The sequence below is a fragment of the Stylophora pistillata genome, chromosome 4, assembly GCF_964205215.1.
Source record: "Stylophora pistillata chromosome 4, jaStyPist1.2, whole genome shotgun sequence".
Lineage (NCBI taxonomy): Eukaryota > Metazoa > Cnidaria > Anthozoa > Scleractinia > Pocilloporidae > Stylophora > Stylophora pistillata.
Genome location: NC_142522.1, coordinates 44,796,660 through 44,823,451, shown reverse-complemented (window position 1 = coordinate 44,823,451; position 26,792 = coordinate 44,796,660). Strand labels below are relative to the sequence as shown.

At 36.5% G+C, this 26,792-nt stretch overlaps 2 protein-coding genes and 1 long non-coding RNA gene across 4 annotated transcripts; 1 reads left to right on the top strand and 2 right to left on the bottom strand.

Moving 5' to 3' along the window:
• Positions 1–2,151: 2,151 nt before the first annotated feature.
• Positions 2,152–11,394, bottom strand: LOC111326688 (mechanosensory protein 2). 2 transcript variants are annotated; one of them, XM_022930745.2, is made up of 8 exons: positions 11,260–11,394; positions 9,999–10,099; positions 9,762–9,834; positions 7,130–7,212; positions 6,821–7,024; positions 6,682–6,737; positions 4,139–4,217; positions 2,152–3,985 (listed from the first exon to the last, which is right to left on the bottom strand). In XM_022930745.2, exons 1-8 carry the CDS (start codon positions 11,270–11,272, stop codon positions 3,788–3,790), a joined length of 807 nt encoding a protein of 268 aa, XP_022786480.1. In that variant the 5' UTR covers positions 11,273–11,394; the 3' UTR covers positions 2,152–3,787. The 2 variants fall into 2 exon arrangements, with proteins under 2 accessions (XP_022786480.1, XP_022786481.1); XM_022930746.2 differs by lacking the exon at positions 9,999–10,099 and having other exon boundaries at positions 11,260–11,335.
• LOC148733962 (uncharacterized) lies at positions 11,268–12,645 on the top strand. Its single transcript, XR_015999684.1, has 2 exons — positions 11,268–11,397; positions 12,130–12,645. It is a non-coding gene; the product is annotated as an uncharacterized LOC148733962 (long non-coding RNA).
• LOC111326626 (mechanosensory protein 2) lies at positions 12,322–26,440 on the bottom strand. Its single transcript, XM_022930664.2, has 8 exons — positions 26,284–26,440; positions 24,526–24,626; positions 21,704–21,776; positions 19,746–19,828; positions 19,168–19,371; positions 18,689–18,744; positions 14,160–14,238; positions 12,322–13,793 (listed from the first exon to the last, which is right to left on the bottom strand). Exons 1-8 carry the CDS (start codon positions 26,294–26,296, stop codon positions 13,596–13,598), a joined length of 807 nt encoding a protein of 268 aa, XP_022786399.1. The 5' UTR covers positions 26,297–26,440; the 3' UTR covers positions 12,322–13,595.
• Positions 26,441–26,792: the final 352 nt, after the last annotated feature.

Genomic DNA, 26,792 nt, shown 5'->3' with positions numbered 1-26,792 from the left:
ATATATATAGATATATATACCGTATTTATTCGTCTATAAGCCGAGACCCTAAACTTCGGTCTGTTTTAATTGGGAAGTTTCTTAGAACATGTAAATTGAAAATACTCGGCTATAAGCTGAGACCCTGAACGTCGGTCTGTTTTAATCGGGAAGGTTCTCAAAACATGTAAATTGAAAATACTCGGCTATAAGCCGAGACCATATTCAGAGAATTCCATTCTGGAACAAACTGAAATGAACGCAAAAGTTTCGAAACGGAACAGAGTTTCAATGCAGTATTGCCGTCCAAAACAATTCCGAGATAACCAGAGGGTAAGTCATCAGTGAGTCGCTTGAAGAAAGATCAAGAGAATCTCTTTAATAGAGAGCTCGAGATGTCAGCGAAACGCACAACGATGGGCCCGTTACACTCCGAAATATCCGCGGCTGGATGAGAGATTACTTTACTGGATTACAGAGCAGAGAAGCCAAGGTAAGTTTTCTTTTTACGTGATCGCAAATTTCAACACCGTAACATTTGAGAAGTTTGTCTGCCAATCGTGGGAATGGGCAATTCTGATTGGTCATCTACATCTATTTTAATACTCTTCAACGCTATTACACACCAAGAAGAGATAAAAGAATAAAAATATAAACATAGCCAATAAAAAGAATAAATAAATAAATAAAATATGTAATTAACAATATAGCTATACTTAGAAATAAAAAACTTTAAAAAATTTTGTACTACAAAAAGCTGAATAATTAAGTGATCTAGTTCCAGGTGATAAACAGTTCCAGTCCCTTGCAGTTCTCGGAAAGAAGCTATACTTGTAGTAATCATGATGTACAGATGGTTGAATAAAGGAATTCGTCGAATAATTTCTAGTTTCCCTAATAGACAATTGATAATAAGACGGGAGAGGCAAAGCAATACTATTGTTCACAGATTTTATGGAAAATTTGTAGACGATGGGATTTTCTTCTCTCGCTTAGTAAATCCAAAGATAGGGATTCCTTCAAATTGGACACGTTGGTGTTATAACTATAATCATGTTTAATAAATCTCACTGCGCGACTTTGGATAGCTTCTAGTTTCTCCACTTGATTTTGTCTATAAGGATCCCATACTGCAGACGCATACTCTAAATGTGACCTGACAAGTGATACATATGCTACACGTTTGGCTTCTTCAGAGTAGGCATACAAGTTCCTTTTCACAAACGCAAGTGAAGAGTTCCCCTTTTTAGCAATCTTGTCCACATGAGAGTTTCACCGCAGATTACTGGACAGCAAAACACCTAAATAAGGATGTTGTCGAACAGATACCAGGGTTTGGTTGTAAAGGGTGTAGTCTTTAACCACCGGGGATCTACTACGGAAAACAGACATTTTGTAGCATTTAGAAGGATTGAACAGCATCTGCCACCTGTTAGCCCAAAGGCCTAGCTTATCTAGATCACGCTGTAAAGTCAAGGTGTCATCATGATGAGAGATTTTATGATACAATAAAGCATCATCAGCAAACAATCTTAGTGTACATCCTAGCCCATTTTGCATATCATTAATGAATAACAAAAACATTAATGGACCAAGTACTGTGCCTTGAGGTACCCCTGAAGTCACATCGACAGGTTTTGAACGTACGCCATCAATTATGTATTTTAAATATGCTTTCGCTTTTTAACTTTTTAATTAATAATTTAAACATGTAAATATAGGTATGTATTTTTACTTGTATATTGAATGAAGACTTAAAGACTTAAAAAAGAACCTAGATGGCATGGAAGATGAAGTAATCTACTCGGAAGAAACGGCAGAACTAGCGGATGAAAAGGAGATGGACGACGAATTCCACGCCGACACTGAGGACGAACAGTAGCCGTAATTACTACGCGCCGAAAACAACAAACCGCTCCTTTTGAAGCAATCACCTAAACTCAATGACCAACTTCAACTTGTTTTGTTATTTACTTTTTCATGCAATATCTCGGCTTATAGACGAACATATCTATGTTTCCTTTGAATTTGCTGTTCGAAAAACATTCCGCAATAAGCCGAGAACCCTTCTCTAGCTCAAGTTTTCGAGATTTTGGTAAAATTTTGTGAAAAAATCGCTCGGCTTAAAGATGAATAAATACGGTATGTATATAAAAAAATAAAACACAAAAATAACTTGACCATACAATAAGGTAGCTTTAATTTTCACTTAAATTGTTGAAATTTAACATCAATTGTAGGTTTAACCATATGTTACATCTTTTGCTACTCTAATTGAACAGTTAAGAACAAAAGACAGCACAATTTGCAAAAATGGTACAAAATTGGCACCAATTAAAACACATTTTAAAAACAATTCGTTAACAAGCAGGTTCAAGAATCATCTGTGCACGTGCCTTCCATTCACAAGTGATTTACATCAAATGTTTGAGTCATGGGAAAGCTATGATGCCTCAAATCTTGTTGCTAAACAGTTAATTATTCTTAACTGACTGTAAATGTTATCTTAAATATACACACTAATGTTAAATTAGTGCTATTGGATACTAAACAACATTTAACTTTCATCAAACATACGAGCAGACTTCAGACAGAATGATCAGTTTTCCACACTGTCTTCATGAGAGCTGCATATGACAATACTACAGCTAACACTCATGTGACACAGTAACATGTTAACTATAAACCCTACCTCTGTTGCCCAACTAGCATAATAAACAAGAAACATTGGTAAGAGCATGACTAAAATTTAAGTGGTAGAACGACTGACAAAAGAGCACTCTCAAAATGTCTCCTGGGAGTGTACAGACTTTGAGTTCTCACTGGTTGTAGAGGTTCTCTCTGCTTTGATCTCCTGAGGTGATAACTTTAATTTGGTCCCACAGCACTCAATCAGAAAGACCTTTGAACACTTCTAGTTTGTGATTTTCACTTAACCACACACCACGCAGTATTAGACTGCTCATTTATTCTGCCACTAGAAGGTGAATCTATTTACCATATACTTTTATACACTCAAAACAGTGTATTTAATTCAATTTACTGTTTTAAAATTTTTATCAAAACTATGACAGGGTTCGCACACTTTCGACCTGTTAAAATTACATGACTTTCCATGACTTTTTCCATGACCTTTTGAAAGATTCCATGACCTACCGTAAGCAATAAATAATGGTATTGTTCTCTGACAGTAATGATAAAAAAACAATTTATGTTTGCAAACATTCTCACAATGTGTGCTTCTGTTTATTTATAATGAAATTAAAGCTGATTTTTGGACTCGTCAGTTAACTTTTCAACTTTGGGTCGTATTTTTACGGAGGACCTCCCTGAAAACCACGTATTTATGTGACGGGCACTTCCTCCTTAAAGATTGTTTAAATAATTATTATTATTGCCTTTCACCCATAGAGAGCATATTGATTTTCCATGACTTTCCATGACCTACACCTAAATTTCACGACTTTCCAGGCCTGGAAAATGAAAATTTGAAATTCCATGACTTTCCAGGTTTTCCATGACCTGTACGAACCCTGTATAACCTTAACAATAAATTCATCAACAGAGAAAATGTAGTCAACAAATTTGATGTTGGCTTAATTATTGGCCAAGTTAAAATAATCTGACGGAAGATTCCAATGTATTAATCAATATGATATATAACTGCTTACTGTGGTATGAGCAGGATTATGTACAGCACTGTGTATTTTTTAAATGTTCTCAGAGCAAGTTTTGTTTACAGAACACTAACTTCAGTCAATGGTGATTCAAAAGAGTGTTCCTCAATTTCTTGTTTTTGGCTGCCTAGTCATTTCTTTTCATCTGGCAAAAATCTGCTCAGAAAGTCAACAGGGAGTGGGAAAATAATGGTGGAATTCTTCTCAGCTGAAATGGACGTCAGTGTCTGTAGGTATCGCAGCTGAAGAGCAGAAGGAGACTCTGAAATGATGTCAGCAGCTTCCTTCAATGCCCGAGATGCATTCTGTTCACCCTCAGCAGCAATGACCTGAAATCGAAAAAGTAGTCAATAAAAGATATCCTTGGTAAAAGCCTTCTCTTGTCTTGTCAAACATTCTCTCACTGTTTGATCAAAGTGTTCATACTGATACAAGCTTTTTCAGCAGTTTCCACTGTCCTCTACAAGTTAGCTGATATCTACCTTTGCACGAGCATCACGAGTAGCTTCAGCCTCTGCTGCCATAGCTCTCTGCAGCTGTTGAGGAAGACGTACGTCTTTCCTGTAAGGTTAAATGAGTAATTAGTGCTACAAAGGATGTTTTGATCAAAGTTACTCGAAAAAATATTTCCGCCTCTAGAGAAATAAAGGAGAGGGTTATTTACTCAACAATGTATCAATGCATGTTTTACATGAGCTTGGCAAATCTGACTGGATGGATGGTTTGGGTTCTTGTACTCAAATAAAGAAGACGATTAATGCCTTTCCTTACAAAATTGAGAATGTGAACAAAGTGAAATTAAGGTTACTTCCTACCTTCAGAGGCCGAAAAAATCGATTTTTTTTTTTTTGGACTAGATTGAAGTTAAACATTTTAACTAAAAATTTAAAAATCTCAAAAAGCGTCTGACTTATTTAGAAAAACATATTTTCAAGTAAAAGTTAATAGATCAGGAAGGTGTTACAATCTCCGTAAAATGGGCGAACCCCCAGGGTAATATTCACGGCAATTTCATGTCATTTGCATATTTTTTTACATCGCACACATGACAAAATTTATAAAGGCTGAAAGATTCTAAAGAAACTGTGGTGCTGTGTCGGTGGGGGTAGCAAGGTGCTGTGTCGGTGGGGGAAACGTCATGGTAATATTAATTCAGTGATTAATTGCATAAGTTCAATTTTAAGGAAATCTGACGATGAGGTCTCAACAAGAGCCAAATAACACATAAAATTCTCGATATCGACAAAACTATCCTACATGTCGCAAAAGTAAAAGATCGTTACTTAAACTAATCCTGGAGACTTGTTTGTCGCTTTGGAGCTCGAAGCGGTTCAATAAACGCGTGTTTAGATATATTTGGCAGTCGTTGCTGTCTATTTCGGATTCTTATCTGTCATCACCTTATCACAAACAAATCCAAAGCACGCATATTTAATTTTGGGTGGCCGCTTAATAGGGGTAAAAAAACAATAAAAACCTCCATCGGGACGACCAAAAGGTGGCCGCGGTCGCTTAATAGGGGTGGCCGTTTAATTGGGGTTTCATTTATAATATTTAACTGAAAATAATTTCGGGACTGCAATAACTGGCTGCTTAATAAGGGGTGGCCGCTTAATAGGGGTTGGACTGTATCAACTAAGTTGAAATTGTAAATTGGCCACCGTAACGAATAAAAAAAGCTGACGTTTCGAGCTTTAGCCCTTCGTCAGAGCGATATTTGTTGCGGTGGCCAATTTACAATTTCAACTAAGTTGATATAACCAAATGACAAAATTTACATGTGGAAGTTATCTGCTCGTGGAAAGTCTTTTCTCGTGGATAACAAACATAACTCAAAATTAGAGAGGAGTCCTTGCGTAAAGAAAAGGAAAAAACCAGGCCCAAAGAAAAGAGAAATGGCAGCATTTTGTCAAAAAAACAAACAAACAAAAAAAAACAGTCCTTGATGAAAGCGACAAAGGCTCTTGGTTTGGCCAGGAGCTTTCGACAAGCTCGGCATCTGCTGAAGCTAGGCAGCATTCGATTACCATTGGGGCAAGCAGCTTAAAAATTAAAGTCAACTCCACAGAAGGTTGTAAACAAGATTCTTTGTCGGAATCTGATGAAACCGATGGAGAAAAAGAAGAATGCGGCAGATTTACCCTTTATACCGTGGGTTTTTCCTTCGCCGACTTTGTCCATCACTAAATGATCAACAAAGCGAGCTAAAAAAACGTGTCTACTACGCGATACTTTTCGCGGGAAAATCTTGATCCATTGTCACTGACGCTGGGAGGTGCCGTCTTCTCATTGGTTTGCGGTTTCAGGAGGCGAGATAATCTCTTGATGTGGCGCTACTTGTTTACAAACCTTTAGGAGCTAAAATCTCGCATTTGATTTTGAGAGGAATACATCCACTTTGAACGAATTTATCTAGACAACCAATCAGAATATCGGAAAAGCCTGACACACTTTTGTTGATTGATGCCTCGTGAATGAGACTGTGCAGCCATTTTTCTCGTGCCGCAGGATCCGATACCCGATAAATTCAATAGAAGGAACCTCGGTCGTTTCACGCCTTACCAGCTCCTGACACTTCCTAACTAAAAATATCGCCTAAATTATATTTCTATTGTAAACTGCATTAATTAAGCTTTGTTTTGATGTGTAGTTTGTTAGGGTTTTCTTCAAACTAGCGCGCATACGAATTTTTTCCCGAAGCACAACCACGAAAGTAGGAAGTAACCTTAAGATGACTTCAAAAAGTCATATTTTCATGTAAATAGTTTTTTTACACAAAAATTGCATTCTAAATCTTCTATTACATCATCACTAAAAGCAAACAGAGAGTTCTTACAGAAAGACCAACCAGTCTGTATATCTGCTGTTTTTAAGTCTTAATACAAAGCTCCCAGACTGAGACTTATGCTTTTTCTTAGATGCCAATTCAGTATTCTTTGTGTTGACCTTTTGTACCAAACACTCAAAGCTCCATTGCTCAGTTCAGCTAGTTTAGGGTGCAAAAGTTATACATAAAGGTACTTACACTTCAACACGTTCCACTTTAACACCCCAAGGATCTGTAGCACTATCAAGAGAAGTCTGCAAAGTGTAACAAATACATAAACCCAAGTCCACTTATTTCCAAGAAACATAAATCAATTATTTCAATAATTTGTCTGTACCTGCATGGCGTGGCTGATCTCTTCACGGTCTGCCAAAATTTCACTGAGATTCTTGGTGCCAAGAAAATTCCGCAGTGTTGTCTGCGCAAGCAGGCGAGTTGACTGGTCAGCCTTTTCCACATTAGTAACTGACATGGTTGGGTCACTGATGCGGAAATAAACAACTGCATCCACTGCAACAGTTACACTGTCTTTGGTCAGAATCTGAAAGCCAGCAATGATACTTAGTTGCTATAAAATCTAACCACACTGTCACCACACACCAAACTTCAAACAATAAATCAAACAACCACATAGAACCGTCAATACCTCCTGTGGCGGGACATCAAATGACACTGTCCTCAAATCCACCTTCTGATAGGAGTCAATACAGGGCAGAATAAAGAATAACCCTACATGGAAATAACAGAAAGAAATCATCAGAAGATAGAATAATATACCATACACAAAACAAAGTCTACTGTTCATGTAAAACTGCAATTGATAGTGAGGTGTGATCATCTATGCCAGCCCTATGTAGAATAGCTGCAAGTAACAATCACTATTCATGACTAACAGTAGGCTTCAAGGTACAAATTATTTATTTTAAAATTGTACCAATATTGTTCTACCATCAGTCAAGAACAAGATGAGGATCTAGACAAAACCCTAAATTAAATACGATACCAATTTCCAAGTAATATTTCAAAAGTGACCGGGAGTGTTTCATCTGGAGTTCCAAACACCAAGAAATTGATGGAAGAACAAGGCTGCAGGCCGTGTGCTTTTATTGTTTTAAGGTCTTTGGAACCCCTGATGAAACCCAAAGCACAAGTTTGAGATGACTTCTCAAATAAAACAAAACAATATATGCAGTGACAAATTTTTTCCATTGTCCTCTCCAAATGAAAGAAAATTAATTTATGCAGCAATGCAATTTTTCCCTTTTCTGTAACATCACACAAACATGCATGCACGATAAATTGTTTTGGTGTAGTTCGGGTGTAACCATGAGTGAAGATGGAGAGCATGAGTTGGTCAAAAACTTATTCCATCACCTACCAAATGTAAGAACAAATGGGCATTAACAGTTTTTGGCAAATGGCAAATTTCTCAGTCAGTTATAGCTCCCATTTTCAATCTAGGGGTGCTCTTTAACCTATTGATGTCCAGTGCACCCGTAAGTGCCCATGTGGAACCACACTCTTTCTACGCCTTGTGACATCATCACTTTTAACCCTGGAGCACGACTTTGAGTACGTACTTAAACAGGTTGAAAATACCTTACAAATGATACCAGAATGAGTGCCATTGAGTGAAGGAGATTGGAGAAATAGCCAAAAAAACCATGTAACTTTGACCTGAAAATCTGCACGAAAATCTTGTTCCATTACCCACCTACCTTTCTGAGCATGTGGTTTGAAAATAATGAGTAGTTTACTAAAAAATCTCTACACCAAAATGAAGCCCACTAAATTTCCAGCAAGTGAGGAGAAACTTCAGGCAAAGAAAGGGGAAAAAAGGGCAGGAGAAATCTGGAAATTTTGCTTTCTGCACCTGCCCGAGATTTTCAGGCCGCCATTTTACATTTGGATCGAAAGGCCGTCGAGTGTACAAGCTGTGAATGGGTTTGTGGTAAGTTTGAGCTTTTAAAACCACAACAGCGACCCGAAATCTGCTTGACTAGCTTCAAAACACATTTTTTCACAAAAGCTGTGGCTATTAAGGGGTTAAAGACTATGATTTACTCAAGGTCGCATAGCTTTCTACCAGCATTGAAGAAATAGATGCAGTAACCTTGAATTACTGGCTAAGCAAGTCTGTGATGGAGGAAGCCATGAAATTGGGGAAGAGATATCGACTGAAGACCGTTTATGCAATACTATTTGGGTCATTTTTGGAATTGATGATAACAGTATATTAATTATTGAAAATGCTCATTAAAATTAAAGTATTTGATCTGAGATCAAAACCATGTTTCATCTAAGATCAAAACCCTGAAGATTTTTATCTGAGCATTCACTAGGTATCAAAGTTTCATGCATGTGACCCAAATATGCCTAATTTATTGGCTGTTTCCCTCATGAATTTTTAATGAATTTGAGAATTATCTGTGATAGCTGTGGTCACCATCACTAGACTTTTGCCCTTAGGAAATAATACTTGCTAACAGACAACCCAGAGGGAAACTTGAATTTGCCGGTGTGACCAGTTTTACCAAAGTAAATTACCTTGGGGAAATTTTAGCTAATGGAGCTGGGATCTGTCAGGAGAACAAAAGGTTTTCCCATGATAGCTAGCCTAAAGAAACAGAAAGGGAATCCCAAGCTAATAATCCCAAGAGCACTTATCAGTGGGTACACTACTGATGGATGTGGAATCATTTTTAATTTGTTTGGCAGCATTTCTTCACATAAAGTTTATGATGGTACTATTTAAAACTATCATATGAGTTTAATATGATTTTGCATCTTTAGTTTTTGGAATATTCTACAGTTTGATTGGGTTATTCATAATCTTTGTAATCTGTGCCCCATCAAAATATTGTTCTAAAAACAGCTTACATTAAGAAGAGATGCACCACACTGTTGGCAAGGGTTGTGGCTTGTTGCCCTCATTGTGTGGGCCAACAATCAAACGTTGTAGAAAAATAACCCTTGATCTCTTTGCTCATTGAAAGAAAAAAAAAAAATCAAAATGAAATGTATGAAAAAATATATGAAATCCTTGATTTTTATGCATGTTTACGATTTGATTTATGCACCAAAATGTTTTGCCATTTTGAGCGTTTTCTAATTTTCAACCCAAATACGGATGATTTCATGTAAATTTTCCCTCAGTAAATCAGTTTCCTTGTGGTTACAGTTTGTAGCTATTATATATCATGCCCTAATATTTACTTCATACTCTTATAAGGAAAGCTGTTTGGTCTTAGTTATTTGTGTTTGGTGTTGCATTATACCTGGCCCTTTTGCTCCTCCAGGAAGTAATCGACCAAGACGGAACATAACTGCTCTCTCATATTCCTGCACAATCTGCATACAAAATAATCCGTTATTACCTGAAGTTTGTGCACATCTTTGATTGAATAATGTACTCTTATCAAAGTATGATGAAAACATACCAAGCTATGTTGAAAGGGCACAGACCAGAGTACTCATGCTCTGAAATCTCTCATTACATTCACCTATTTACTTACCTTCAAAGTAAAACACAATGAAAAAGGCAGAGTGCAAACGAAGATAAGGAAAGACAGAAATGTCAGAACATAGTCACAAAACCCGCGTGAAACATCATCATCTATAAATAACACAAAAATACTACATCAACAACAAACTTGAAATTGGTGAATTAAAAAAATACTGTGGGAAAACACTTAAGAGATCACATCAAGAAAATGCTCTAATTACCGATGTACAAAACTACACAACAGAGCATACTTTATTGCATTAACCAATATATGTCACTGCTTGCACAAGACTAGAGGTGATTCAGTTGAAAAGTCATGGTCAACACTGGAAGTGCCTTCATTGATTAACTCTCCATTGTAATTGCAAAAGATACAATGTTAAAATATTCATCGACCCCAAAAAAGGCAAAGATGTGATACACTTACACATCTGGGAAGGTTCTTACCTAATGACAGTAGGACATATCTGAGGAAGATGTCTCGAAGCTTCGATTTCATTTACTACACAATGTACACAAATAATTGAACCCAAATATTCTACAAACTGAACTCACTCAAGCTTGAAATTAACAAGTGCAATAGATGACGTTAGGGAATTAGAACTATTTCCAAAGTTCGAGCGATTTAAAAACTTTAATTACACCTTATCATGTATCACCACCACCTTTAGTTTTACAGTTACTGTCTGATTCAAAACTTTCACGTTCACGTTAAAGCAACATATTTATTGCGCATCATAATTAAACGATTCTGTAGGTTTCCTTTCGTTGCATCAATTTCCATGATCCACGTTTGGCACTGACGCAATGCAGTAATAATAGCTCCTGTTTCAAACTCCTTAAGCACAGTCGCAGGGAAGGAAATAAAGTAAGTTTTTCACAAAACGCATCTTTTAACGGCACATAAATCATAGAGCGAGGTAGGATCGGGTAATGTTAATTAATTTCCCAGTTGCAGCATCATCACTTCTGGCGATCTGTTATGTTGAAGTAAGATGGTCTTTCGACACAATTTTAATCGTGTTCTTTTCAAACTAAAGGATGGTTCAAGTGGGAAATCGTTATTCGACAACAAACTTGAATGTTTAATGTTGAAGAAACGACAAACTTTCGCCTCAGGAGTTGGCTAAAAACGTAATCTTTGGGAACGCTTAAACGATCTAAATTCATTTTTTTATCCCCATAAATGCTAAAATTTGCGCTGCAATTACACTATCGTGAAATTTAATTTTCTAATTTCTTTTCACCTTGCAGAGAACTTTAATTCTTACCTTCCGAAGCCATGTTCAGGTAATTTGGAATCGTCGAAAGCACCACAACGCAAGTTTCAACTGCAAACAAACACACTTCAACTCTGCTACATCACGTGATATGTACTCCTCCCTAGGGACAACCAATCATATCCAAAGGTACCAAAATACTCATTTCCATGATGTTTAGTTGTCATGGATATATCTAAAATATTTTTAATCTCAAGTAATACAAAAGTTACAAAGCTGTTTTTGTTTCTTTGATGAAGAAGTCTCAGTTGGTAATCCTAAGAAAGATATCTCACTTTCACCCCCAGCAGAGCTTGGGCAGGTGTTAATAAGGGAACTCTATGATCTAAGATTAAAATTCTAAAATCAATCCCTCAATTTCCGTTTAAATAAAATGCAGGGTCTCCTTTCATGTTATCATCGTACAACCAGCCCAAAAGTGTTCTTTTTCCAAAAGTTATTGACAACATACAATCTTACCAGTGCCTCAGCAGGTTTTTCCTTAATTTTAGACTGCAAATTACTATTTAAAAGTTCCTCAAATAATTGGACAGAGCCAAAGCATCATTAACGTTTACCTTGTCATACTTCCAACAGTTTGCATAATTTGGTTTAAAAGATTTTTCCGGTCCACAAGTTGGTTTTTTCCCTTCTTCAGTTTCTTGTTTTGCAACAATTTAAACAGAAGAAGTAAATATTCTTCCACAGACTATGAAATTCCTTTTTTTACTCTAAATAACCTGATTCTTGAAAGAGGAATGATGCAAATAATTTAAGCTATGAACAGCTATGAATGTGTTAAGACTCAGTTGTACATGTGTGGAATAAAGGTCTGGATAAAACATTCATTGAACTTTGGCATCTTTCGACTGATTTCTTTAGACCACAAAGGAGAAATAACACACTTTGTATTCACCACGTATATGTTTCAAGACTGCTAGCTGCCACAATACCTCTTTATATAGGTAAATTCTAAGCTCTATTAATTGTCTTTACATTGAAGGATAACACAAACAATGAACAGTATTGAACTTTATGATGAAAATGAACTAGAAATAACCAACACACACTGCATGACTCTTCATATGTTTAATACGTTAATATGTAACGCACCATGTCTACAATGTAAGTTGAGGCATAAGTTGGTCCATGGACCAACCCTCCACCCCCCTCCCAAAAAAAAAAAAAAATACAGCTCAACACTTAAAACATGTGATATATTGGTGGAATGTCTTTTCAAGCACTTGAAATGTCTGTTACAATAGAGACTTGAATTTTAACAACAGAATTCCAGCCTGACAAGGTCATGATATTGCCACTATATGTCAGTAAGCACAAAAATATCCTCAAAACTAACATCACCACATGGCAGTTATCACTTAAAAAAAAAAAAGAAAATACAGCACATTTTTCTACTGGAAAACAAACAAGTACAAACTTTGCGAGTGCTCTGATCAGAGTTCTCCAATGTATCACATTTCATAATATATGATCTATTTACTAGAATTGATAGGAACTGTCAGCCTATCAAAATTGATTAGATATATTTTGCATGCGCCTAGCCATAGCACTGTTTCTTGCACCTGTCAGTAAGATGCTCTAACCATATTAAATTTTCACAAAATTGACATACATTTCTAAACAAAACTTGAGAAATACATTTAATTAACATAAATGGTTAACCCTGGGTAAATAAGTTTAAGTCTAATGCAGAAATATTACTCACAGAAACTAAAATATCTATTCAGCCCTCAAGACTTACTCCTACTTTACTCAGCTGTTTGGAAAGGCTTCTACCTCAGCCACTATTTTTTCAAGCTAGAATGGCTATCATGGTCACTTTATTTTTGGAAAGGATATGCACTTTTCATCATGATTACTACACTGGATTTGAATGGAGCTCAGAGAAACCAAACGTGCAAAAATTTGGAAGGAAAAGAGTAGTGAAAATCTCTGAAAGCATCTTTCATGCTATTCCTGTTTCACCAAGAAAAAATCCTAAATCCATCTTGCCCTTTGATTGGGTTGTCACAGACTTTTCCCAGTTTGCATGTAAGCAAGAGAAGCTGCTGGCTTGCTATAAAAGTCTATGTACCAGTCGTGAACTTTTTTTTTTTTTTTGAGAACTGCATTATGCTGTACTGATAAATTGTTACTTCAACATATATGAAATGGAACTAAAAATTAAATCCGAAATTGTTACTTCTATACAATTAGTTGGTTCTTGTTGAACTCAAGCTCTGAATCTTAATATTCCTTTATAATGAAAAGTGCAGATAACTATTTTGAACAATCAACTATCTTACAATGAGAAAATTTTTTCCTCATTCTTTGGTCTTTCTCTTTCATTAACCTTTCTTATCTGGTAGGAATCTGCTCATGAAATCAACAGGGAGAGGGAATAGGATTGTGGAATTCTTCTCAGCTGAGATGGTTGTCAACGTCTGTAGGTATCGCAGCTGAAGAGCAGAAGGAGACTCTGAAATGATGTCAGCAGCTTCCTTCAGTGCCCGAGATGCATTCTGTTCACCCTCAGCAGCAATGACCTTAAGTGGAAAGAACACCTCATCACATGATGTTTTTCTAAGGTTGTAGCTTTATCTGTGAAAGTACCCGTGTCTTTTTTTAATAAATTTCAGATATTCAAAGTGGTTTTAGGCTAAATATAACCTCATAAATACACACCAACAAACTGACTATACAGATAAATCAATTCTATTATCCAAATTATATGGCTTATTATTCTAAAGGTTCAAATTACTACCAAGTTGATAAATCTAGCATGACTCAAACAAGAGCCAGCTTCCTTTGTTACTTCAGAAAAAGGCAGAACCTACATATATGTATAAGTAATAAACTTTAACACTGATGATCAACCACAAAGCTAAAAATTGATATTAAAGACAAATTACCTTAGCACGAGCTTCACGAGAAGCTTCAGCCTCTGCTGCCATGGCTCTCTGCAACTGCTGAGGAAGACGTACATCCTTCCTGTATGTCACAACAAGTTACATCAGTGATAAGTCAAGGGAAACAGACCTGTAAAATTTCCTGCACTTTTTTTCTTTGGGGGGAGGGGATTTTTCTTTTAATTTGCTCGTTGATTATAAAATTATCTTCTTACTTCTTTGCAATTCCATTTTTTGGGAGAGTTTTGTTTCATACAACAAGGCATTCTGCATTGTAGGATACTCTGCCATTCCATCCAATATGACTCACGGTACCTTAATTGGACACTGCGGAAATACGTTTTTTAGGGCACGATACAGTATTTTACTGGTCAGCGGACACCTCAACGAAACCATAAAATGCCAATTGATACCTTTTACAATTTGTTCTCACCATGAGTCGAGTCGACAGTGTAAAAAGGCAAAACTTAGAAAGAATACTGTAAACTTATAGCTTTGAAACTCGGCTCCTTTTTGGATAGTTCGTATGGTCAACTATATATTTTGCCAAAGTTGAACTGAAGTTGCACACGATATGAAATTGTTGTTTTTCAATTGGCGGCTCCATGACAACTAAGTTTTTTAGAGAGCTTCTGCGCTGAGGCTAAAAATTGAGATGGTTTTTGATTGGCTGAGGCGGTGATCCAAAAACGTTGCATTACCAGCTCTATAAAGCAGTGGCTTGAACCATATCAGTCACAATTAGGGATAATTTGTAGCATGTCTTCTTTTTATGCTAATTTTCCCTTTCTTGTTATTTCATTTTATTTATTTCTTTTGCTTTTTGTTTTCTTTCTTTACTAACCTACTGCCACCTGCAACAAAAAAATGTACTGAGCTAACAGAATACTTCTGGTTTATTTAGTTCCCCGATTCACAAAGTAATATTACCATCTTGGTACTAGTAGAAAACAAATTTTTAATAAACAAAAGTACCGTAAAGTAAAATAATTATTATAATTTAAATTAATTGATTTAAGTGAATAAAGCACTGTATTGTCTTTTCCTGTATTGCAACAGCCTTGCATGAATCAACTGCCTTCTAAACTTGATTTCTTATCTCCAGAAACTGTCTGAGTTATAGAACAAAGAACTGTTGCTGGTTTTTCATGAAGGTGATGATGGTGGTAACAAAGAATACATTAAGTATGATGATTCATCTCCCAAATTGGAAATGTCGGGGGAAAATTATCAGAAGTATCTCAAGACAAACCTGTTTGTCGATTCCCAGTCAACACTAGTCATGAGGAGTAACCAAAAGCCTGTAATTAGCCTGCATACAGCTGTGCCCATCCAGTCAAATAAAAATCAGAGAAGGGATATTCCCAAACATGAACAACAACAGCACCACACAGATTTCCTTTTCCCAATTTATTACAAGGGAGGGGAGCAGTTGTATACAGGCTACTTGTAGTCAATAAGCAATTCTCAACTAGTTTCTGCAATTAATGCATATATTAAAAACCCATTCAAAGAATCAAATCTAACAAAAAAATGAGAAGTATTATGGATATTTTCCAACTTAAAACCAAGCAAAAAAGCGATAGTTTCATTGAACTTACTTGACTAACAAATCAAAGCACTTGGCAGCCTAAAGTTGATGACCACTGACCACTGTGACATCACCAAAATGTATTTCTGTGGTATCATTCTTCATATGCATGATTGATTCCTTGTCGTAAAAATGAAGTGATGTACCTCATCAAACAGCTGACTTAATCTAATCAATTTTCTCCTACACATTTTTTACAAACAGGTTTGACTTGAAATACTTCTGATAATTTCCCCTTGACATTTCCAATTTGGGAGTTTAATTTTCATAATCATCATGTTCTTTACTACCACCATCATCACCTCCAGGAACACCCAACAAGAGTTCTTTGTTCCATAACTTAGATAGCCTCTGGGTATAAGAAATCAAGTTTACAAGACAGTTGATTCATGCAAACTGTTGCAATACAAGAACAGACCATACAATGCTTTATTCATATAAATCAATTAATCTAAATTGTAATAACTATTTTACTTTACAGTGCTTTTGTTTATTAGAAATTTGCTTTCTACTAGTACCTTGATGGTAATGTTACTTTGTGAACGAGGGAACTAAATAAACCAGAGGTATTCTGTTAGCTCTTCAGTACATTTTATGTTGCAGGTGGCAGTAGGTTAGTAAAGAAAGAAAAGAAAAAGCAAAAGAAAGAAATAAAATGAAATAATTAGAGAGGGAAAAGTGACATAAAACGAAGACATGTTACTAATTATCCATACCCTATTTATTCAATTAAGCGCCCAACCTTGAATAAGCACCCACCTCGAATAAGAGCACACCCTGAGGATAGAAAAAGTTAATAAATGCCCAGCCTTGAATAAGCACCCACCCCAAAAAGTAATTTTTAAGTGCCCAACCTCAAATAAGCACCCACCCCCCTAAAGGGGGTAGACATGATTGCCTGGCATCCATCCAGCAAGCCCTAACAGCTTCTTGTGTGACTGACCAATTTTGCTGACATTACGCTGTTGGAGGTCAAGGAGGCAGCACCAGAAAGTTCACTTATTGAGCTGAGCAATGATGACATTGAAGTTGATTGAGAATTATGATAGCTAAAGAGACTTCTGTGAAGACCGAACAATGAGTTGTTAGTCCTGGGCATAAACCAAACCGAACAATGAACAATTACAATTTATATGCTTTAATATTTTGTCATGTTTTGTTCTTATTTATTGTTTTGTTACAAAATAAACTTTTTACTTACTGAAAATGGTGAAAATTTAATAAGCGCCCAGCCTCAAATAAGCACCCACCTTGAATAAGCGCCCACCCTTTAAGTCCAAAAATGAAATAAGCGCCCTGGGCGCTTAATCAAATAAATACGGTAACTGTGATGGGAAACAAATGCTTGTTGGGAAAGTGAAATAATTGCTGCTCAGAAAAACAATAACAAAGGTGGAAAGTGAATAAAATGGACATTTGGTACTTAAAACATACCTTGGTTTATTTTTCCTCTTGTTGAGGTCAGTTTTTGTACTTTGGGGGGTTTCAATCCAACACGTTACAGCAGTGTGTCCCAGGTTTATACATAGAACTGTTTTGGCCAACTTGATACAACATTCGGTAATAACGAGTGAGAATAGGATGGCCGTGCTACTTATACAAGTGCCCATGTTTTGTTTTCTTCTCAATGGAACTGACCAAAATGCTGTTGACATGCCAATTTATATGGTTCAAGCCACTGCTTTACAGATCTGGTAATACAATGTTTTTGGATCACTGCCTCAGCCATTCAAAACTGTCTCAGTTTTTAGCCTTGATGCATAAGCTCTTTTGAAAACTAAACTTAGTTGCCACAGAGCCGCCAGCGAAAAACAACAATTTCATATTGTGTGCAACTTTAGTTCAGCTTTGGCAAAATATATAATTGAGCGTAAGAACTATCCAAAAGGTGAGCCAAGTTTCAAAGCTAAGTTTACAGTATTCTTTCTAAGTTTTGCCTTTTTATGCTGTGGACTAGACTTACAGTGGGAACAAATTGTAAAAGTTATCAGCATTTTAGGTTTTCGTTAAGGTGTCTGCTGACCTGTAAAATACTGCATCATGCCCTAAAAAACATATTTCCTTAATTGCTTCACAAATTTATTGGCTCTTTTGAGCATTAGTCACTGAATGAAATGATAAAATGCTCTCTTTCCGAATAAATTAATTTTTTCATCAAAGTTTCTACTATGTGCAGATCTAACTTATTTAGAAATTTCTGCGAGGAAGTCTTTTTTAATCAGACGCCGCTGTGAAATTATTTTGAGATGTTAATGTATCGTCTGTTATGGTTCCATGGCAAGAACTTAAAAAAAAATAAAAAGAAACAATTCTTTGGATTACTTCAGATTCAAACAGTAAAATGCTTTCATAAAAAAAATTTTACTTTGAGTTTTCATGATGTGCCAAACACACCTTTTAAGACATTCTTGAGAGGTGAAGCTTTGTTTTTTTATGTGCCATCCTGAATTGATTGTGAAGATGTTAATCATCTTCTGTAGTGTTAAATCTTTCCATTTGGGTTTTTACTTGCACCAAGGTCACATGACCAGTTTTCCATATTTGGGTTTGTACACAAGGTTTGAGTTTTTGGCAGATTACTAGAAACGCCATCTTGACCTTGTCTAACAAATCTTGTCTTGTTTTCTGGACCTTAGGCTGATACATCACAAGTAGTACTCCAAAACAAACAATAAGTAGCAATAGGAAACAGTGTGATCACATGTCAATTCCAAGTAAGATTTGCAACGATCTGAAGAAATTGTCAAGAGGCATTGAAAACTGAAGATTTTCCAAACAAACAAAAGCCTAGAGCGAGGAATATCAGGTAAAACTCAGCAGGCTGAGAGGTCCTTCATATTCTAATTTATAATCACTCACTCACTTACTCAACAGGACAACATTATGGCTTCACCCCCATAAGAGGCAGTAGCTATAAAAACTGGATGAAGCTTTGACTTACACTTCTACGCGTTCCACCTTAACACCCCAAGGATCAGTTCCTTCATCAAGCGAGCTCTTATGAAAAGAAAACATAAAATATGTTAATCATCTCAATTTTTCCTTTACACACAACATTAGAGTTACTCAAGTTATCGACAGTTTGGTCGGTATTTAATGGTAGGTCATAAATTACTTGTTTCCATTGTTTCCACTTTTCATGTGTATTAGACAAGACTTCCAGAAATTACACGACCCATATCGAAATATCAGCATCTATATGTTTGACTGATATGGGAGAGATCTTTACCTTTAAAATGTATTTAACAATAGATGGGGTAATAAAACATCTATTAATGGGAGGAGGATACTACAGTGCAAAAGATAACCATGTAACACTTAGGTTTGGCAGCAAAACAATTAAGAGATCTTCCAATGATTCCTCCACCTGTTCCTGCTTAAAACATGAAAGCAATGCTGAAAAGTCAGATTTATCAGTACCTGCATGACATGACTGATAACTTCTCTGTCAGCCAATATCTCACTAAGGTTCTTGGTTCCCAGCACGTTCCTCAGGGTGGTCTGAGCCAGCAGACGTGTGGAACGATTGGCATTTTCCACATTAGTGATGGACATAGTTGCGTCATGGATTCTAAAGTATACCACAGCATCCACAGCAACAGTCACACTGTCTTTAGTCAAAATCTAAAATAAATTAAAAGTACAACAAGCCAATCAGATTGGAAGTGGCTAAAAATACACTAAGTGCCTCAGATGTCCTACAGAAAAATCCAAGGAAATACATTTACAAATGAGACCATAACCAGCATTTCAGTTTATCACCTTGTAGGCTGAAGTTGAGAGTTTATTTCACACCAAATAAACAATGTTCATGGAACAAGAGCAAAATGAAATCATTTGCACCTCAATTAATTCTCTCAAGCACTTGAGGTTTCAGAGCCAAAGGTTATATCACTATCAGCACCTACATCTTTACACTAAATTTCACAAAAATGTTTCGATAAACTTTTCCAAAACTGTCCCTCTTGTAAATGCTGCAACTAGAATTTAGTGATTACCTCTTGTGGAGGAACATCAAAGGACACTGTCCTAAGGTCAACTTTCTGGTAGGAGTCCATACAAGGCAGAATGAAGAAGAGACCTAAAATATTTATCACAAAAATTGCTTAGAAACATATCACTCTGAAAGCTAGAAACAAAAACTTATGAAGCATACAAAGGGTCTAAATGGTATGAATGTTGCTAAATCAGACCACATATAAAGGATAGGACACTTTAAAAAAAAATCACTTTGCTGATAAAAGATAGTCCTAGAGCTTTAATTGCACATTTTTTTGTACTACAAACAAATATACATTCAAAAATCAATGTAGTTTACTTGTGCTAAGTTTCAAGTCTTGAGGAAGATTGTACAGAAAAATGCATATGTTATTCACTTGCTGACAGGTCCATGTTGGAAAAACTGTACTCAAGACAGAGGACGCAGTCTTTTCCTGATATGGACTAACCTAGACTGGTGAATAGCTTTTTGATTTTTTCAAAAAATTAACCCCGAATGATTAAGGGCTGTAACTATGGCAAGATCCTCCATAATGAACAAATTTTGATCAAGTAGATGGTAGTGAAAACAGAGGCAATCCTAATTAAAGAGGCTTAAGTGAAAACATCTTTATTTGTGTCTGGATAAAAGTGATTGAAAAGGTTCCAAACAAACTTTCAAACTTTTTTTTACTAGCAATTTTCATGATCTGACACCTGTCAATAAAAGAGCGTGTAAGAAAAAAAAAAGGCGCATGTACACTTTCGAAAAAAACATACCAGTTTGGCAAACAAACTCAAGTCCACTGTCACAATAATTTTTTTCTTCAAACACAGGCAAGGATCTTAAGAAAGTGTTCACTTCCATCTATGGTCAATCCACCAAGATTTACCTCTGTTCAGTTAGTAAATGGCAAGGAAAGTAATTGGTGGTAAATTAAATGTATGTTTTGAAGTTGTGCAAGTTTGCTTGTCTATTTGCTGTAATGGTGTGTGTAGATCTGGTCTTTCTTCCACCAAAAAACTTAAGTCAAATAAGACAATTTAACTAGACACACAAGGATTTCATTTTGCTTTTACTCAGTGAATTTCTTTGGTTTCTGTTGTGCAATTTATGGTACAAATGTCCAAATTAAACAGACCTGCAAAGAAAGCTGGAAGCATATTTGTGGTACAACTCAAAACTTCACTCACTGTTTCACAACAAGAGAATTGCTGGAAAGAATTCAGACATTAAATGAATGAAAGTGACATTGATTAATTTGGTTGTAAACAAATACCTTGCCTTTTAACTATTGACGTTACTTTTTGTGAAGGATCAAAATTAACTACAAACAATTGTTAGGCCATGTGTCAACTGACACATGTGCTACTACATGTACTACTTCTTTTTGAAGCCAATACTTTTGCTGGCAGTCAAAGTGATTTGAGAGAGAGAGAGAGAGAGAGAGAGAGAGAGAGAGAGAGAGAGAGAGAGAGAGAGAGAGAGAGAGAGAGGAAAAAGAAAACGATCTTTAAGTCCTCTATAAGCTTGAGGACGTAAGCGACATCTTTACTTAAAAATACTGCCGAGCTAGAAAAAGAAATGGATAAACTCAGCAACTCACAAAAGCATTCATGTGCATGTGGGCAGAGATAAGAAAACCTGACTGTGCTAAGAACCAATCAGATTGCAGGATTTGTTACCATGCCCTCTGAGAAAAAAAAAAAAAAGGCTTTATCTGGTCAAGCTGTTGCCAAGACAGTTTTGGGAAGAACAAAGAGAATGTATCATGCTCATATTTTTTCCCTGGGAAAACTGCATTTGAAACCTAACTTTCCAATGTCATAACTTGGAGATGTTTGGTTTGTCTCCATTTAATATTTTGCATACAAGATTCTTTAAAGACAATCTTTGAGCTGGAAAAAAAAATGGTGATCCAAAAAGAATTAATTTAGCCTTCACCAAGCTATGTTCAAGTCTTTGATTCTTATCTACCTGGGCCTTTAGCTCCTCCAGGCAGCAGACGACCAAGACGGAAGATCACTGCTCTCTCATATTCTTGTACAATCTGTTTTTGTGTCCAAAAACAAAAATATAAAAAAAACTGGTTCAGTTTTGCATTTCATTCCAACCTGTAACTAAGGAGTTGTCCAAATAAAACATTCAAAAAGGGGTTTTACCATAGAGAATAAATCATCTTTAATCAATGTACATTTCGTACTGTAACATGCACTCCTAAGTTGAAAACTAATATTACTAGTATTACTAGTATTAAATTCACAATAAAAATAATCGGGCTATTTACAACTCAGGAAAAAAGGTCACTACGTAATTTAAAACTAAAATAAAAACTAGAATGAATGAATGAATTAAATCTTTATTCAAAACACGGTAAAAATATCAATAAGGCAATAGAAAACAAAGAAGAAATTCATCTAAGTAAAATTTTCTATTAACTGGTTTACATATTTGCCGTGTGGGAGCCCAATACAGAGAGCCATTTATCAATTCTTCTCTTGAAGATGCGTAGAGATTTTGCAGTGTGAATATCCTCAGGAAGATCGTTTCAAAGAGAAGCTCCGCTATAACTGAAGGTACGCTTCAGGAAATCAATTCTTGGTTTCGGCAAGTACAATTTTTGGTTTGCGCCACGAAGATCAAAGGACAAGGTTCTCGGACTGAACATGTTACAAAGATAATTTGGGGCGAGATTAACGCATTTATACATTAAATTTTCTTCGTCCTTCTTATTGATAAGTTATCCCAGCCGAGAGAGTTGAGAAAACAGCTAGAGTTCATATTATAACTGATTTATCAATTACTCTGGCAGCACGATTTTGTAGTTTCTCACTGGACAAGCCATCCCAAACAACACTGCAGTAATCGAAATGTGGTTCGACTAGACCTTTGTATATTTTAATAGTGGTGTGCAATGAAACAAAAGGTCTCATTCGCATCAGTGCACCGATACTGGAAGAGACTTATTTAGAGATTGCGTGAATGTGCTCCTTCCACAAGAAGTTTTCATCTATGTTCAGTCCGGAGCTTTGCTATGAGCTGCTTGGTTTATTTTGACACCCTCTACATTAACATTTTTGTCTTGTCATTTGAAGACTGCAATTTTTGATGCAAGCTAATGACCATGAACTCAGTTTTTGCCACATTGAAGCTTAACTTGTTTGCTGAGCCAGAGATTAATGCATGTAAGACGCAGCAAAGGTGACGTTCGTGTCATCAGCATACATTCTAGGAGAGCGTAGGCACAAGCAATTTGGTAAGTCATTCATATAGATCAAGAAAAGTAGAGGACCAATTATTGATCCTTGGGGAACTCCATAGTTTAGAGGGCTTGCACCGCAAAGGTGACTGTTTATATTACATCATTGTAGGCAATTTTTTAGGGTAAGACTTAAATCATTTCAGTGCATCTTCATCCACCCCATATTTAACAAGTTTTTGCAGAATGATTTCGTGATCTATAGTGTCAAAGGCTTTCTTTAAATCAATGAAAATTACACCATTAAGAAGACCTTTGTCAACATTGACACACCAATTGTTGCTTGTCTCCAACAAGGCAGTGAGTGTACTGTGTAGGGGGCAAAAGCCAGACTGGCAACTGGTTAATAAATCATTTACACTTAGATAATTGTATAGTTGGTCATAGATAATTTTTTCAAAGATTTTGGCTACAGCAGGTATAACGGATATAGGCTGATAGTTGTTTAAGTCAGTCTTGGATCCATTCTTAAAGATAGGTGTTACGTTAGCCAGCTTCTAGTCGGAAGGGTAGATACCAGTCAATAGTGATTGATTAAATATACACGTTAAAGAGGGTGCAACCACATCGGTGGCTATTTTTAATAATTTACATGGAATGTTGTCAAGACCAGTGGCCTTCCCTCCATCGATACCTTTGACTAAGTTTACGACTTCTCAGACATTGATCCTTTCGAAAGAAAATACCCTGTCAGAGGTTTTCACATAATCAAGTGGATCAATGTCTACAGTAGGAATTCCACGGGCTAGAGTCTGACCAATACTAGTAAAATGGTTGTTAAATGTCTCTGCCATGTCTTCAGGTGAAGTAAAGACTTGACGCCCTGATTGAAAATGTGAGTAGTCCAGTGGTCAGTGCACTGGACTCTAGGTCAGTTGGCCCGGGTTCAAGTCCTGGCTGGGGCTTGACGTTGTGTCCTTAAGCAACACGCTTCACTCACATTGCTTCGTCTTCTTGGATAGGATGCAAAGCCGAAGGTCCCGTCTCATGCACTTATAAATTAGTTAATTTTGGCAGGGGACGTTAAAGAACCCACATCACGAGATTACTGTGATGTGGTCTGGCCTGTTTACTGGAAATGGGGGGAGGGGGCAGCTGTAAAATTTCTTCTTTATTAAATGTAAACTGCCGCTGGCAGTCTGGAAAAGTCCCACACACAGTGTTGTAAAGCTCATTAGAGCATTTTACATGGAAATGCGCTATAGAAATCGATCTATATTATTGAAACTGAAGTAATCTTGCGCTTATCTAAATGTAAAATTTACAATAAGGTTAGTAGACTATTTACTGAAACAATAAGGCTAAGGGGCTAATTACGAAATTCAATACAGAAAGGGGTTTACAAATAGGAAATTATTTCATAAAAAAAGGTCAGCAGCTGTACAATTTAGTTTAAAATCATCTACAACTTCACTTCTAAAAAAGGGCTGGTGCGATCCTCTGATGCTAGTATTTACAGTCTTTAATATTTTGAAAGAAATCCTGGTCTTGAGCCAGCAATTGTAAATTTACCATAGAGAATTATCTCTAGCAACCTTACCTTTAAACAAAAGCATAAAGATAATGGCAAAGTACACACAAAGAGGATGATAGACAGGCCTGTCAGTATATAGTCACAGCAACCACGGTCACCTGAATCCCCTGAAAAAAAAGGCATCCAGGACCTTAAATATGTCAAGTCCAAGGGTAAAGATCTGCAAGCAATATCTACATTACTTTTGTTTTGCTATTGGACACCTTGTTAATATCTAACACATTGAAATATCTTAACACTTCTGTCATGCTTGCAGTTCACATTTTTAATTGCTAGACTGATTAGAAAGAAAGTATTTTAACAAATAAGAATTTAAACTATAACCAATAATACAAATCCACAGAATTTGATTAATCACTGGTACCAGTCTAATCCCAGAGTGGGGCTGAAAAAAAAAATGAAGTTGTACTTTCACAAAGAATTACTGTCCTCATTAGCTTCTTCCTGTAGTGCACCTGTTATCATCAAAACTTCAATGACCTAAGAATATATTTAAGGTGCTATGTTGATTTACAGACATTTGGGCAATTCATTAAAAAGCATGGCAAGAGTACCATAATTATAACCCCATACATTAATTATGCATTCCGCCTAGCAGACTTTGTTTTTAAAGTTTTGACGCAAAAGACAAAGAAGTGGAATGCATAACTAATGTATGGGGTTATATGGTACTCTTTCCAAAACCATTAAGACATTTTCTGGCATAACTAACTCAGTAAGAGGTGTGCACGTTAGTCACCTGTTTACTAATGGCTTTACCACCTTTGTATTGCCTAGTTCGCCTAAAAATTTACAAATTGATCAACAACCATGATTAACCAAAGACCTCTTCACATGAAAAACATCCTGAAGGGGATTTCTTTCATAAATAATTAGCAGTGCGGAAGTTTTTAACTTGTGGGGCATTCGGATGAATTTTCTCTAGAATCAACGAAGAAAGGCTTTCAAAGTTTTCGAAACACCTTCACTGGCAGAAAATGATAAAGGAAGGTTTCATAAGGAAATTTGTATTGGAAAAAAATGAGAAATCTGCGTGCACTATACAAGCTCGTAAACAACCAAAATACCGTTCCGATTAGCACACATCTACGTAGTGTATGACTCTGAGTCGAAACAAAACTTGAGAGCTCGACAAAATAATGTGCATATTAGAAAATAAATCACGAACTGTGATGGATCAATGGGTAATTACTTATTTTCCAAGACTCGCATTCCGTTAATATGAGTTATTTTGAACGTAAATACATGTACGTAGCTTCCCAGCCCCGAATTTTGCTCGGCTTCCATCACGCTTAGTCATAAGTTAGATACGAAATTTGAACCAGTTGATCCAAAAAAAATATCCTTCCAGTCGCATGTAACTTATCAAATCAAGGTTCCATGCTAAAAGGCAAAGAACCAATTCTAGAGCTGAAGACCAACTCACATGATGTGCTACTAAAAAAATCGAACGACGTTGACACGACATGCATTTTCGATCGAAATACTTACAGTACCAATGTTTACAGTCTTGCAACGTTAGACAGAAGCTTGAAAAAAATAACTGTACCTTCACTTTTACATTTAACGTAAATTTTTTTGCTAAATATCCAATAAACATAGCTTCTTTGTTTTGATTTTCACACCATCACCTCCATGAGGATGGGTAAACAAGAAACGAGTTGAGGGAGCGAGAGAGACATCGCGCACTTTAAAAGGTACGTCTTTGTGATACCCAGGCAAGTTATCTCCGTTAACCCCTTTATATGCCGTTAAATGACTTACCCTCAGGCGCCATTAGCGCCGTTGTAGTTTCTTTCGCGTTTGCCAGATTTCAGATCTTTGCAATAGTATGGAGAAGGCGAGCGACGAACGATATCGGAGGGAGTGCATGCATCGAGTCACCTGTTACCTAATAAGGAGGCTACCGAATAAGGAGTAACCAGCTGGAGTCCTTTCCAGGGGAGGGTAAGTTATATTTTGTCACCCATCTGCTTCTGCCGCCATACGAAGGGGCAGGTTCTCTAAAATTTCCGACATATTCCAGCCTCGGTGGATAAACCCATATCCCAGTGCAGCCTAATTACTCGGGCTTTCCGAAGGAAACGCCCAAGGTATAAATTCGGCTTGGCTTTTTTCTTTTTTGCGTTCAGTCACAAAACGCAGTTCCACTACAACGCATGCGTGAAGTCTGGGCGCATGCGTAGAAGGAACTTTAGAGCGCATGGTTTCATGATTATCGCCGTCGAAGTTATTCGCGACGTCGCATTGTGTACCTTCGGCGCGAAGGTCTG

What these genes read in the sequence shown, in the direction of transcription:
- LOC111326688 (XM_022930745.2), bottom strand. An exon ending in TGGAGGAGCAAAAGGGCCAG is followed by an intron (nt 7,213 to 9,761) that starts GTATAATGCAAC and finishes ATTTCCATGTAG; the next exon opens with GGTTATTCTTTATTCTGCCC. An exon ending in AAAGTGGAACGTGTTGAAGT is followed by an intron (nt 4,218 to 6,681) that starts GTAAGTACCTTT and finishes TTAACCTTACAG; the next exon opens with GAAAGACGTACGTCTTCCTC.
- LOC111326626 (XM_022930664.2), bottom strand. An exon ending in TTGATGTTCCTCCACAAGAG is followed by an intron (nt 19,372 to 19,745) that starts GTAATCACTAAA and finishes AATTTATTTTAG; the next exon opens with ATTTTGACTAAAGACAGTGT. An exon ending in CTCGTGAAGCTCGTGCTAAG is followed by an intron (nt 13,794 to 14,159) that starts GTAATTTGTCTT and finishes TTTCCACTTAAG; the next exon opens with GTCATTGCTGCTGAGGGTGA.